This window comes from Capra hircus, chromosome 18, assembly GCF_001704415.2.
Source record: "Capra hircus breed San Clemente chromosome 18, ASM170441v1, whole genome shotgun sequence".
In the NCBI taxonomy this organism is placed as follows: Eukaryota; Metazoa; Chordata; class Mammalia; order Artiodactyla; family Bovidae; genus Capra; species Capra hircus.
Window position 1 is genome coordinate 55,455,937 of NC_030825.1, and position 13,286 is coordinate 55,469,222.

The window sequence follows — 13,286 nt, forward strand, 5'->3', positions numbered from 1 at the left end:
CTGAGGGATCCTGATAAAACCAAAGTTAGACTGGGTGCTTCCTCTGCTCAAAACATTCACACAGACTTCCCTGGTGGTCCAGTGGTTAAGAGTCTGCCTGCCAATGCAGGGAACATGGGCTCGACCCCTGACCTGGGATGATTCCACATGCCACGGGGAACTGAGCCTTTGTGCAACAACGATGACCCGGCACCACCAAAAAAACAAACAAAAAAAAACCAACAACAAGAAAACCCCCCTAAAAGAAAACAACATTCACATGGTTCCCATCTCACAGAGAGTAAAAGCTGAAGTCCCGAGAATGGCTCACAAGGTCCCCTGAAATCTGGCCCTCATTCCCTTCCTGGCCTCTCATCCCTCTCCCCTCACACACTTATCACACAGCAACATTGGCCTCCTCAGTGTTCTGAGAATGTAATAACAAGCCTGCTCATGCCTCAGGGTCTTTGCACTGGCTGTTCCTTCCACTGAGAACACTGTTCCCCCATGCTCATTCCCCCAATTCCTCCAGTTCCCTGTTCAAACTTTACCTTCTTTCTCAGTGAGACCCACTCCCTCCACCTTCTTTAATACTGAAATTCACGCCTGGACCTACCCCAGCAGCCCTGGCCCCGTTCCCATGCTCCATGTCTTTGTTGTTTCAAATCATCCTCTACCGCACCACCAGATGGGTTTATCTTGTTTGATGTTTGCCATTTGCCTCTTCAGATTAAGACGCACGTTCCTCCAAGGCAGCAATCTTTGTTCATTTATGTTCTTTGCTGTATCCCCAATGCCCAGAATAGTGCCTGGCATATAGTGTGACCTCCATAGACAGCTGTTAACTCAAATTCTTCAGCCTGGAAGACCCTCAACTTCCTGCCCCTTGTCTTCATTTGCAGGGGTGACTGAGCACTAACTGATTTTCTCAGCATCCTGGCTGCCATAGTAACCAGGGAATGGGAGGGGAGAAACGGCCAGAAGTTATCCATCCCCTTCAGGTACACCAAGCCCCCCCCCGCCGCAAGTATGAAGACCCACAACCCCACAGTAACCCACAGCTCTGCCACTAGCAGCTATCTCAGCTGTAGGAACCACAAGGCTTGGCCCCAGAACCCAGAAACACAAACACCCAGCCCACACAGTCACCTAGCAGAGGAAGTACAGCCAATCACACCGCCCACACCCACACACCATCATACCCCGCAGCCATTCCCCATGCGGCGGCAGAATCTCACGGAACCAGATGCCAATTAGCGCAACACCCCCACCACAGCCTGGGCAACAATGCCAACCTGTAGGACCCCTGCTGTGATTCCATGTAGAGTCTCCTTCCTTATACCTCACTCTTTATGCCTCCTGGCGTCTCTGTTTATTCAGTCTCTCCCCAGCTCTCTGCCTTTCTCTCTGTGTTCTCCCCTCCCCATCTCCACCTCTCAGTGTCGGAGAGCCTGAATGGAACAGCCAAACTCGACACAATCTAAGCAAAAGGGTCTCAACCATGCAGACATATCTAAACACATGAACGCCCAGGACACAGTGACACCCAAAGATGGACACACAAGACAGTCATGAGGGGGCATACGCGCACCTCCACCTTCACCCACTCTCGGTTTCAAGACATTTAAAAGTTTCTGTTGGTTGAAAGAATGGCAGGCCCCCGCCCCCAACTTAGGAGTGGGTTGGGAGCTGTCCATGGTGCTGAAACACTGCAGCCAGGTGGAGTCGTCTCCTGACACATGCTCCTCACAGACTCTGACACACGTAGACAGCTGCTGACACACTGACACGGTGATACACACACCTCTGACACTCATTTGCTTGCAGACATGCCGTGGTCCCCTGACACCCAGTGACAACGCACACCAGTTGGCCCTCTGACAAGTGTGTCCTCACGGGACCCAAAAGGAGGAGAATCCCAACCGGCAGGAGACAGCAAGAGGAACTGGAGCTAGATGAGGGTAGGGCTTCCTGAGGTCAAAGGAAGCAGCTTTAGGAGTACGGAATTAACAGATACACACCATTATATAGAAAATAGATAAGCAACAAGGATTTACTGTATGGCACAGGGAACTATATTCAATATCTCGTAATAGCCTATAATGGAAAAGAATCTGGAAAAGAATATATATATATGCCGCTGCTGCTGCTAAGTCGCTTCAGTCGTGTCCAACTCTGTGCAACCCCATAGACGGTAGCCCACCAAGCTCCCCCGTCCCTGGGGTTCTCCAGGCAAGAACACTGGAGTAGGTTGCCATTTCCTTCTCCAATGTATGAAAGTGAAAAGTGAAAGTGAAGTCGCTCAGTCGTGTCTGACTCTTCACAACCCCATGGACTGCAGCCTAGCAGGCTCCTCCGTCCATGGGATTTTCCAGGCAAGAGTACTGGAGTGGGTTGCCATTGCCTCCTCCGATACATATATATATGGCTGAACCACTTAGCTGTACATCTGAAATGATCACAATATTGTAAATCAACTATAGTTCAGTTAAAATTGATCATTTTTAAAAAAGGAAACAGCCTTCCTCCCCAGCCTGACATTCTGCCATCCTCACGCCCTCCTTGTTCACTGGAAACTCCACTTTCCCACCCCTCACAGGCTCTGATTTCACACCCAGTCTCTTTCTCATCCTATCTCCCATTCTCTCGTGCTGACCTGAACTCCTCTCTCTGTAGCATCAGCAGGACTTTTCCTCCCCTGAGTCCGCCTGGGTTCCTCTCAGAGAGAAGAATGTCTCTCTTTACCTCCCCGCACTTCTATTCCTTTCAGTCTTCTTCCATCGCAGTCTCCAATCCCTATTTCCCTCTTTGTTCTGGCCTCACCAGGTGACAGGAGGGATCTTAGTTCCCCCATCAGCGATTGAACCTGTGGCCCCTGCATTGGGAGGGCAGAGTCTTAGCCACTGGACCACCGGGGAAATCCCTCTTTCCGCCTCTCAGCTTACATCTCTCGTGGCACCTGTCTCTAGGTCTGCGTCTTTCTGTCTCGCTCCTGCCCTCTCTCTTTCTCACTCTCCACGACGCTGGCTGTCTTTCACTGGGTCTCTCCCGTCTCCCTGTCTTTCACCCATCTGGTTGCCTCTCTCTCTCTCTCGCATCTCTCCCTTCTACCCCATATCTCTGGGCGTCTCTCTTCCATCTCCGTGTTGATCCTGCCTGGGGTCAGCCCTCCAGCCTGGCTGTTTCTCGAAGCCTCTCTAATTAGCGCTTGCCCATCAGAGAAAGGATGTGTTTCCCTGAACGCTAATTAGCCTCCTGCTCTCTGTCTCCTGAAAGCACAGCTGGAAGCCTGGGCGGGGGCGGAGGGCAGAGGGTGTCCCAGCCTGGGGAAGCCGTGGGGGCGGGGGGAGGAGAAGCCCTGTGGGAGCCCGAGGCCGCAGGCGAAAAGTTGATAAGACTACTGGCAGGACTGGGACGAGCAGAAAGACAACTCCCTCCACGCCCTCTGCCTCTTGGGTGTGAGCGATGGGGCCTGGAATGGTGCTCTGGGCCCTCAACCCAAGTCAGAACAGAGAGAGATGGAAAGGTGTGGAGAGTCTGTGAGTGAAATATAACCCGCGTCAGAGAGCTGCATCCTGCGGACAGAAATCCAGAGATGGACGCAAACTCTCCCGAGAGCGAGAGACGCAGAGACGCACAGCGAGAAGAGGCAGGGTGAGCACTGAGCAGCTGCGCCGGGAGGCCGAGCCACAGAGGCTGGGATGGGGAGAGGGAGGGGGCGCGGTGGGGACTCTGCTCGGTGGGGTGAGCGTGGGCGGCGGGAGGAGGGAGACAGACGGGCATGCGGGGGCGGCAGGGAGCGGGCGGGAGCCGGGATGTGAGGCTGCCGGCACACGCACCGGGGGACTCGGGCATCTGCGCAAGGGGGTGGCCGGGTGTCTGGGCTTGAGAACAGTCCTGACTCTGTGTCCGTGACTTTGCGTGTCTGCACGTGCCCGCTGCGCCTGTTGGGTCTGTCTGTCTGTCTACATACGCACTTAGCCAGCTCCTCTCCGGAGACTCGGTCTCCCGCATCGCAGCCCTCCTTTCCCGTGTCTCTTCCTAGGCCCCCATAATCCTACTCCGGCTTTCCCCAAAGCCTCGCCCACATTCCCCCTACCCAAGAGCTCCACTCCTTCCCCCTGCCCACCTCCTTTAGCGCACGCCCTCTTCCGTTGTCCTCAGCCTTTGTCTTGCGTCCTAGCCATGAAATTAAAAGACGCTTGCTACTCAGAAGAAAAGCTATGACAAAGCTAGACAGCATATTAAAAATCAGAGACATTACTTTGGCTGACAAATGTCTGTATAGTCAAAGCTATGGTTTTTCCAATAGTCATGTACAGGATGTGAGATTTGGACCATAAAGGCGGTTGAGCGCTGAAGAACTGATGCTTTTGAACTGTGGCGTTGGAGAAGACTCTTGAGAATCTCCTGCACTGCAAAGAGATCCAACCAGTCAATCCTAAAGGAAATCGGTCCTGAATATTCATTGGAAGGGCTGATGCTGAAGCTCCAATACTCTGGCCACCTGATGCGAAGGGTCAACTTATTGGAAAAGATCCTGATGCTGGGAAAGATTGAGGGCAGGAGGAGAAGAGGGTGACAGAGGATGAGATGGCTTGATGGCATCATTGACTCAATGGACACGACTTCGAGCAAACTCCGGGAGACAGTGAAGGACAGGAAGCCTGGCAAGCTGCAGTCCATGGGGTCGCAGAGTCGGACACGACTGAGCGACTGAACAACCACCACTCAGACCCCACCTAGGTCCTTGGGCCCTGCCCCTTCTCTGTTCCACAGAATCGAAAGGGACCTCAGGGCACACTCCTCCATTCTACCGGTTAAGCTCGCCATATCCCTCTACCCAGGCCCCACCCTAATTCCTCTCCTCTCTCCTCATTTGGCCATTCTTCCCGGTGTCCCACTCTCTTCTCCCCAAACCAGCACAGTTCGCGCAGGACCCGCCAACATCTTGACCCCACTCCTCACTCCTGTCACCTCCCTTCTCTCCTTCGTCCCACCCCTTTTCTGGACTCTACCGCCTCCCCAGGCCTCCCCATTTCCAGGGCTCCATCAAATCTCCACCCCGTTCCAAGACTGAGTGTGAGTTAGTCGCTCAGTCGTGTCCGACTCTTTGCGACCCCATGAACTCTAGCCCTCCAGGCTCCTCTCGCCATGGGATTCTCCAGGCAAGAATGCTGGAGTGGGTTGCCATTCCCTTCTCCAGGGCATCTTCCCGACTCAGAGATCGAACCCCGGTATCCCGCATTGCGGGCAGATTCTTTACCATCTGAGCCACCAGGGAAGCCCTTTCCAAAACTACGCCTCTCCGAGATCCTCCCACTCGGAGGCCTCCCCCGCGTTCGGGGCCACGCCAACTCTCGACCGCGCCCACTTCCAGGCCCCGCCCCCGTTCGGACCGCGTCCCGGCCTGGCCCCGCCCCGCTCGCGGGCGCCTTGTCTCCCCCGCGAGGGGCCGGCGGGCTCGCGCGCTCACATGGTCTCGTCGTCGCCGAACTCGAGCTCGCCGCACGCGTCCTCGTAGTGCACGCCGCCGCCGCGCGCCGTGCCGTCCACCGTGCGGTAGGGGAGGCGCACCGTGCCGCGCGCGCCCGAGCTGCGCACGACGCGCACGTCCACGGTGCCCATGCACTCGCTCACGTGCAGCAGGCGGTCCTGGAAGGAGAAGATGCCCGCGTGGTCGTCGTCCAGGATGGTGACGGTGGCCAGCAGCGGCGACACCAGCCGCCCCTTGGGCCGCCCGCCGCCGTCGGGCTCGAACATGCCCTGCGCGTCGCCCACGCGCAGGTTCAGCAGCCGCACGAAGAAGTGCTCGTCCTCCTCGAAGATGTCGTCGTCGATGATGCCGATCCGCAGCTCCTTCTGCGTCTCGCCCGGCTTGAACACCAGCGTGCCCTCGCTGCGGTGGAGGAGCGGGGAGAGAAAGGGGTGAAGTCGCTCTCAGGGCTGTGGGCCGGGAAGGTGGTGGGGGGAGGGTTCAGGGTGGGCTTCCTGGAGGAGGGGGCCGCACCACCCGAAGACCTTACAAGTATGATGGTGGACAGACGTGAAACAAACAATACCGAGGGTGAATGAAGGTGGGCTTTTCCCGAGCAGGAGATGCAGAGGGAGAACAAGAACCATGGAGGGGTTCCCTCCCACCAAGGAACTCATCAGGAGTAGTGGCAGGGGAGGGGCATTAAACAGGTGATGAAGGTGAGATCAAGGCAGGCTTCATGGGAGAAGATTTAGTGGGCAGGAGACCTCCCGGCAGAGGGAACAGCACATGCAAAATCTTAGGGTGGTGAGGAGGTTGGAGTGTTTCACAGCTATGCTTCTTGGCTCTCAGTGTCCACAGGAATTCCCTGGGGCATCTTGTGAAAATGCAGACTGTGGTTCAGTAGCTCCGGGGTTTCAAGGCTGTGTATTTCTACTTAGCGCCCAAAGGACCCTAATGATTCTGCAACATGGACCATACTTGGAGTAACAGGGACATAGGGCCCACAACTGACATTGTCATACTTCCCATAAAAACCATTCTGTGCTCCCAGATATCCCCAGGAGAAAATCCACGGTCTTTAACCTGACATCATTCAGTCATTCGACACATGCTTTCAGTGTGGGAACATGGGAACAGCGGTGCTGGGAACACTGGAAGAGCCCCATGGCACAGCCACATCACAGTGGCACTTATACATCTCAGGGCTTAATTACAGTCCATTCACTCAAGAGACAGGTAGTGAGCATCTGCTGTGTGCCAGGCACTGTTCGTAGTGTTGGGGAAACAGCAGCAAAACCAGATCAGGGAAGAATCTCTGCCCTGGTGGAGCTTCTGTTCCAGGGCGGGAGACGAGTAATAAAACATATAAAGTCAGGTGGCGATGATGCTATGTGGAGAAAATAAAGGAACAAGGGTGCAGAGTGCAAAGAAGGAGCTGTGTGAAAGTGGTCAGGGAAAGCTTGACTGGGGGCGGGGGTGCCATCTGAGCAGAGGCCTGAGGGAGGGAGCCATGTGGAGGAGGTCTGGGGAAGACTGTTCCTGTAAAGGGAACAGCCAGTGCAAATGTCCTGAGGCAGCAGTGGGCAGGAGTGCTTGAGGAAGATCAGGAATGCCAGTGTGGCCGCATCCAAGGGAGCAGAGAGGGAGAGGGTGGGAGATGGGGTGACTGAGGGACCAGGGCGAGATGTCATGGGGTCTTGGTGAGCCATGGTGAAGACTTTGGCTTTTACTCCAGTGAGAGGAGAGCCATGGAGGCCTCCGAGGAGAGGAAGGACATCAACTGGCTTAGGTTTAAAAGAGTGTTGGCTTTGTAAGCTGCTAAAGCACAAGCGAGATGCTCTATAATGGGCTGGAGGAGGGAATGAGCCCAAGACATTCATCAGGGTGAAACTTGGGCGGGACAGTAATGACTCTGGGGTGTTAACGAATGTCAAAAATCTGTCATTTACCCCTCCCTTCCTCTGTGGGAGAGGTAGAGAGACCCCAGGGTTCTGGCAGGGGTAGAACTGTATGGCAAGACCTGGATGGAGGCAATAAGAGCTTCCCGTGGCTGCAGCCCTCAGCTCAGCGGGCGCTGTCCATGGTAGCTAAGGCAGGCCAACCTGCTCCGAGCTGCCTGAGCCAGCTGTGTGGTCTTGGGCAGTTAGGACTCAGCAGCCCTCTGAGCCTCGGTTTCCTCATCTGTAAAATGGAGTTAGTAACCCTGTCTTCCTCGTGGTAGTGTTATAAGGATTGAGTTAGTACAGGGGAACTGGACATTATCTGTAAAGGGGCACACGGGTATCATGTGCCTTCTGGCATGATGCCCTGAGGACATTTGGATTCCTGCCAACGTGCATCACCTGAATCTAATCATGAGGAAATATCAGACAAAGCCACACTGAAGATTGTTCGAGTAAGTGGCCTATCGTTTGCCAAAGTATCAGAGTGGGACTTCCCTGGCGGTCCAATAGTTAAGACTCGATGCTTCCAGTTCAGGGGGCGTGGGTTCGATCCCTGGTTGGGGAACTAAGATCCCACATGCCATGTGGCACAGCCTAAAGAAAAATTCAGACCAAAGTGTTGGCGTCACCAAAGTCACGGAAAGACCGAGGGAGTGATCCAGATTGAAGAAGGCGAGAGAGACATGACAACCAAATATGCCAAGTGGTTTCTGGATCAGATGGGAAGAGAGGGAGGGAGTGAAAACACAGCTATAAAGGGTTAGACAAGGGCAACTGGGGACATGCAAGCGTGGACTGTAGACTGGGTCATAATACGGACTCAATCTTAAACGTCCTGTGTGTGATCACTGTGTTGGGATGATGTGGGAGTATGTCATTATTCTTAGGAGACGCATGCTTCTGTTGATGGGTGAATCGTCATGCTGTCTGCGCCTCACCCTAATAAAGTGCCACCATTTTTTTTTTTCAAAAACAAATTTATGGTTACCAAAGGAGAAAGGTGGGGGGTGGGTAGAGGGATAAATTAGGAATTTGGGATCAATGTAGACACACTACTATATATAAAAGAGATAATCAACAAGGACCTACTGTATAGCCCAGGGAACTCAATATTCTGTAATCACTTACATGGGAAAAGAATCTGAAAGAGAATGGATATATGCATATGTATAACTGAATCACTTTGCTGTACAGCCACAACTAACACAACACTGTAAATCAACTATACTCAAAAAAATTAAAAAAGTAAAGCAGCACCTCAAAAATCTATTATTATATATTGAAAAGCGTGAATGCCCACAGGACAAAATAGGCACAATTGGTGAATATCTGTGTGGAGGTTGTATAAGGGTTTGCCAGGCTATATATTTGCAGCCCTTCTGCTGGTGTGAAATTTTTCAAAATAAAAAGCTGGGGAGAAAAAGAACATGGGGATTTTAGAAACCAGGTATCAGAATCATAGAAGGCTAGGTTCCCAGGACTCAATTTGTGGATGCACAAAATCTGAGAAGATGAAAAATCTTAGAACCATCAGATCAGAGATAGGCTGGGGTACAGGTTAGAATACTAAAACCTTGGAATCCTGAAATCTTAAAACCTTTGACCCTTAGTGTGTTAGGATTATAGAGGCTTAAATCTCAGAATCTTGGAAGAGCTGTGCCATTTGGGGGTCATAGAGGTCATTACTAATTTGGAGAAACTAAAACCCCACAGAACCACCCTAGCCTAGTGATGCCTGCGGGCAAGTTAGAAAAAGGTATCCCTTCTTCAAGACACTCTTTCCATGAATCTGGAACTGTCGCCATAGACACAGAACTCTACAATGTCCACTATGTGAATAGCACTTCCTTAGACATGTTGCTCTTTTGCAGTGCACAACCTCAACAACTGTACGTGACAGCCTTACCTGCCCAGACTGAGGCAGGAACTTACCCCAGGAACAGGGGGCAGGGCTAAGCTGGGGCTGGAACTTACGTGTCCTCCCTCCCAGCCCTAGACCTAAGCTGCCTTGATAAGTGATGCCAGGCCTGTGACTATCAGCTGGGTTGGGAGAGCAGAGACATAGGGAAAGGTGTCAACTCTTCCTAGCTCTGGCTCCACCACTGAGCAGCATTTACTCCTTCACTTCAAACATCTCCTTCCCGAGGTCATTTGCAGGTGAGAAGGCAGCCTCTGATCCCAGCAAGTGATACCTGTACTCACTTCCTTTTGCAAAGGCTTGGGGTTTTGACGAGGGCAGTGCGGACCAGAGGTGTGGGTTGGAGTGGAAGGATGAAGAGGCGGGCTGACGGCAGGCCCTCACATGGTGAACGCCTTCTCTTCAGCCGAAGGAGGCTAGAGATGTGGGATGAGGGGAAAGGATGAAGGGAGGAGGTCATGGGTGGCCAAAGGGGTCCCATGCTAGGGGATGACAGAACAAAGATGTGAACAGTTCAGTTTCAACTTAGTAAGTGAAACTTATGAGACGATCAGCCATCAGCACTCTCTCCTGTATCCTGCTGTATTTTTCTTTACTCTTCACACCACGGATATTTTAATACACTGAAGGTGCACTTTCTAATGACCTGTCTTTCCTAAGAGAGTGTCAGCTGTGTTAGAACAGGCAGGGATTTCTACGTCTTTCATTTATTGCTGGTCTCCATTGCCCAGGTTCGTTTCTGGCACAGAAAAGACACATGGTACATGTTATTATTATAGGAAACCACAGGAGCTGGGCTGGATGAAGCACAAGCTGGAATCAAGATTGCCGGGAGAAATATCAATAACCTCAGATATGCAGATGACACCACCCTTATGGCAGAAAGTGAAGAAGAACTAAAGAGCCTCTTGATGAAAGTGGAAGAGGGGAGTGAAAAAGTTGGCTTAAAGCTCAACATTCAGAAAACTAAGATCATGGCATCTGGTCCCATCACTTTATGGCAAACAGATGGGGAAACAGTGGAAACAGTGAGAAACTTTATTTTGGGGGGCTCCAAAATCACTGCAGATGGTGACTGCAGCCATGAAATTAAAAGACGCTTGCTCCTTGGAAGAAAAGTTATGGCCAACCTAGACAGCATATTAAAAAGCAGAGAAATTACTTTGCCAACAAAGGTCTGTCTAGTCAAAGGTATTGTTTTTCCAGTAGTCATGTATGGATGTGAGAGAGCTGGACTATAAAGAAATCTGAGCACCAAAGAACTGATGCTTTTGAACTGTGGTGTTGGAGAAGACTCTTGAGAATCCCTTGACTGCAAGGAGATCAAACCAGTCAGTCCTAAAGGAAATCAACCCTGAATATTCATTGGAAGGACTGATGCTGAAGCTGAAGCTCTAATACTTTGGCCACCTGATGGGAAGAACTGACTTATTTGAAAAGGCCCTGATGCTGGGGAAGATCGAGGGCAGAAGGAGAAGGGGGCAACAGAGGATGAGATGGTTGGATGGCATCACTGACTCAATGGACATGAGTTTGAGTAAACTCCGGGGGTTGGTGATGGACAGGGAGGCCTGGAGTGCTCCAGTCCATGGGGTCTCAAAGAGTTGGACGTGACTGAGTGACTGAACTGAACTGAACTGCATGGGAGACTTGCACATCAGTTAACAAAACATACTGTAAACCTATAATTCTTGAAAGAGTGTGGTATAGACAGATCTATTGCACAAATACATAAAGAATTTTGTGGTCCCATGAGGACACAGAAATTATTACCTTGTTTACTTGTCTATGTTGAACCCTTAAAAAAATCTGAATGGCAGATGAATAAAAAACAAGGTCCTACTGTATAGCATAGGGAACTATATTCAATGTCCTGTGATAACCATAATGGAAAGCATATGAAAAAAGAATATATATATGGATAACTGAGTCACTTTGCTATACAGTGGAAATGAACACAATATTGTAAGTCTACATTTCAACCAAAAATTTTAAAAAACTTCTGGCACCTAGTAGGTGCACCGCAGGAATAGCTGGTTAAGGTCACAGTTCTGCTCAAAGAGGGGTGAGGAGAGGTCCTGGCAGGGAGACACAGGAGGGCTCAGAAGGCGGGTGGGTTTATGGTGGAACCAAAGACCCAGAGGCAGTGCGGACACCGTCTCTCCTCTTGACCCCACTTCGTTTTCCCCCACAGCACTTGCCATCACCTGATGGTTTTGTATGTTTCATAGTTAATAACTTTATTGCAACTTGAAGGTAGGGACCTTAGCCATCTTGTTCACAGAGGTATACCCCTGGCACATGTAGTAGGTGATCGATAAACTTTTTTAGGACTTCCCTGGTGGCGCAGTGGGTAAGAATGCACCTGCCAAGGCCGGGGACATGAGTTTCATCCCTCCAAGAAGATTCCACACGCCCCAGAGCAACCAAGCCTATGTGCCGCAACCACTGAGCCTTCGAGCTGCAACTACTGAACCCTTAGCGCCTAGAGCCTGTGCTCCACAAGAAGAGGAGCCACCGCAAGGAGAAGCCCGCACACCACATCCAGGAGTAGCTCCTGCGAGCCGCAACTAGAGAAAGTGGCTGCAAAAGCAACACAGGCCAAGTGCAGCCAAAAAAAAAAAAACCTCATTAAAAAATATTTTTTTACTTAAATAGTGGTGTGGTATGGAGCTATAATAAGGAACGCAGAGCAGCGTCAAGCACAGGACGGCACAGATGTATCATGGACCTGGGAGCAGCAGCCCACGGTGGTCAGTGGACAGCCACGCTGTCCGTCTTGTCCAGCAGCCTGTGCCAAATGTCTAGAATAGTACCTGGTTCAAAGTAGACTCTCAGCAATGAATGAATGAATGGATCCAGCAAGTCGGCCCATCGCGAAGTAAGGATGGGCGCCAGACGCAGCCAGGAGAGGGAGGAGCCTGGAGGCTGCCGGACGGCGGAGCCTGTGACCCGCGGACCGCCAGCCCTCCCTGCCCACCCGCCCCCAGGCGACCCACCTGTACTCGTAGTCCGAGCCGGCCTTGGCGGAGCCGTCCTCCGTGCGGTAGTCCACGTAGAAGGTGCTGTTGCCCTCGCCGCCCTGGCAGGTGACCGACAGCAGCACGGAGCCGCAGTTCTCCAGGCAGTGGTAGAGGCTGGGCTCGAAGAAGATGCGGCTGGCGCCGTCGTCCTCGTCCTCGCCGGGGCCGTCGGCCGGGGTGGCCCTGCGCGAGGCGTCCACCGCGTGTCGCCGCAGCACGTTGCCCGCGCCGGTCATCAGCCGCGTGGCCTGGATGCGGTAGAAGGCGCGGCTCTTCTGCTGGTGGAGCAGCGCGTAGTAGTTGGCAATGCCCACCAGCTGCTCCAGCTCCTTGTCCGGGTGCTTCTGCTTCAGGTCCTTGAGGATCTGGATGACCTCGCGGCGGCTAGCGTCCAGCTCGCGGGCCTCGGCGGGGCCCGGGCCCAGGCCGCCCACCTCGCCCGGCGCCTCGGCGCCCACGAACGTGCCGTCCAGCTCGATGCTCTTGGGGGGGTCGCCCTCGGCGCCGATGATGATGCCGCTGCGCGGGTCGGTGCGGTAGCGCTTGTACACGTACTTGTAGAAGAGCAGCCGCTTGTCGGCCATCCAGGCGAACACCACGCACACCGGGAAGAAGACGAGGGTCAGCAGCGCCTCCCACACCTGCGGGCGGCCGCGCGGGTCAGGATCGCCGCGCCGGCAGGGGGCGCGCTCGCGGCCCGCCCGCCGCCGACCTCCCCAGCGCCGGGTCCCTGCCCTCACCCGAGCTCCTCTTCTGAATCTCTCCGCATCCGGCCTTCTTGCTGTCTCTGCCTCCTCCCTCTGTCTCGCTCCTGTCTCTCTTCATCTCAGCCTCTCCCCGTTTCTCTGTGTCTCTGTCTCTCCCTCTATCTGTGTCTCTTCCTCTCTCTGGCTCTCGTCTCTGCTTCTCCCTGCCTTTCCCCATCTTTCTGGCTAGGTTGGTCC

The 13,286-nt window shown here is 53.0% G+C and overlaps 1 protein-coding gene across 3 annotated transcripts in view; it reads right to left on the reverse strand.

The window, feature by feature from the left end:
- The window catches only part of SLC8A2 (solute carrier family 8 member A2), a 40,280-nt gene that overhangs the window by 17,532 nt on the left and 9,462 nt on the right, over window positions 1–13,286 (reverse strand). For all 3 annotated transcript variants that reach the window (XR_001919534.1, XR_001919533.1, XM_018062676.1), the window contains exons 3-4: window positions 12,319–12,983; window positions 5,456–5,878 (exon numbers count right to left, since the gene is read on the reverse strand). Coding sequence is in view for 1 of the 3 variants with exons in the window: in XM_018062676.1 (XP_017918165.1) it covers window positions 5,456–5,878; window positions 12,319–12,983 (1,088 nt within the window). In the remaining 2 variants the exon portion in view is untranslated. The remainder of the gene's footprint in view (window positions 1–5,455; window positions 5,879–12,318; window positions 12,984–13,286) is intronic.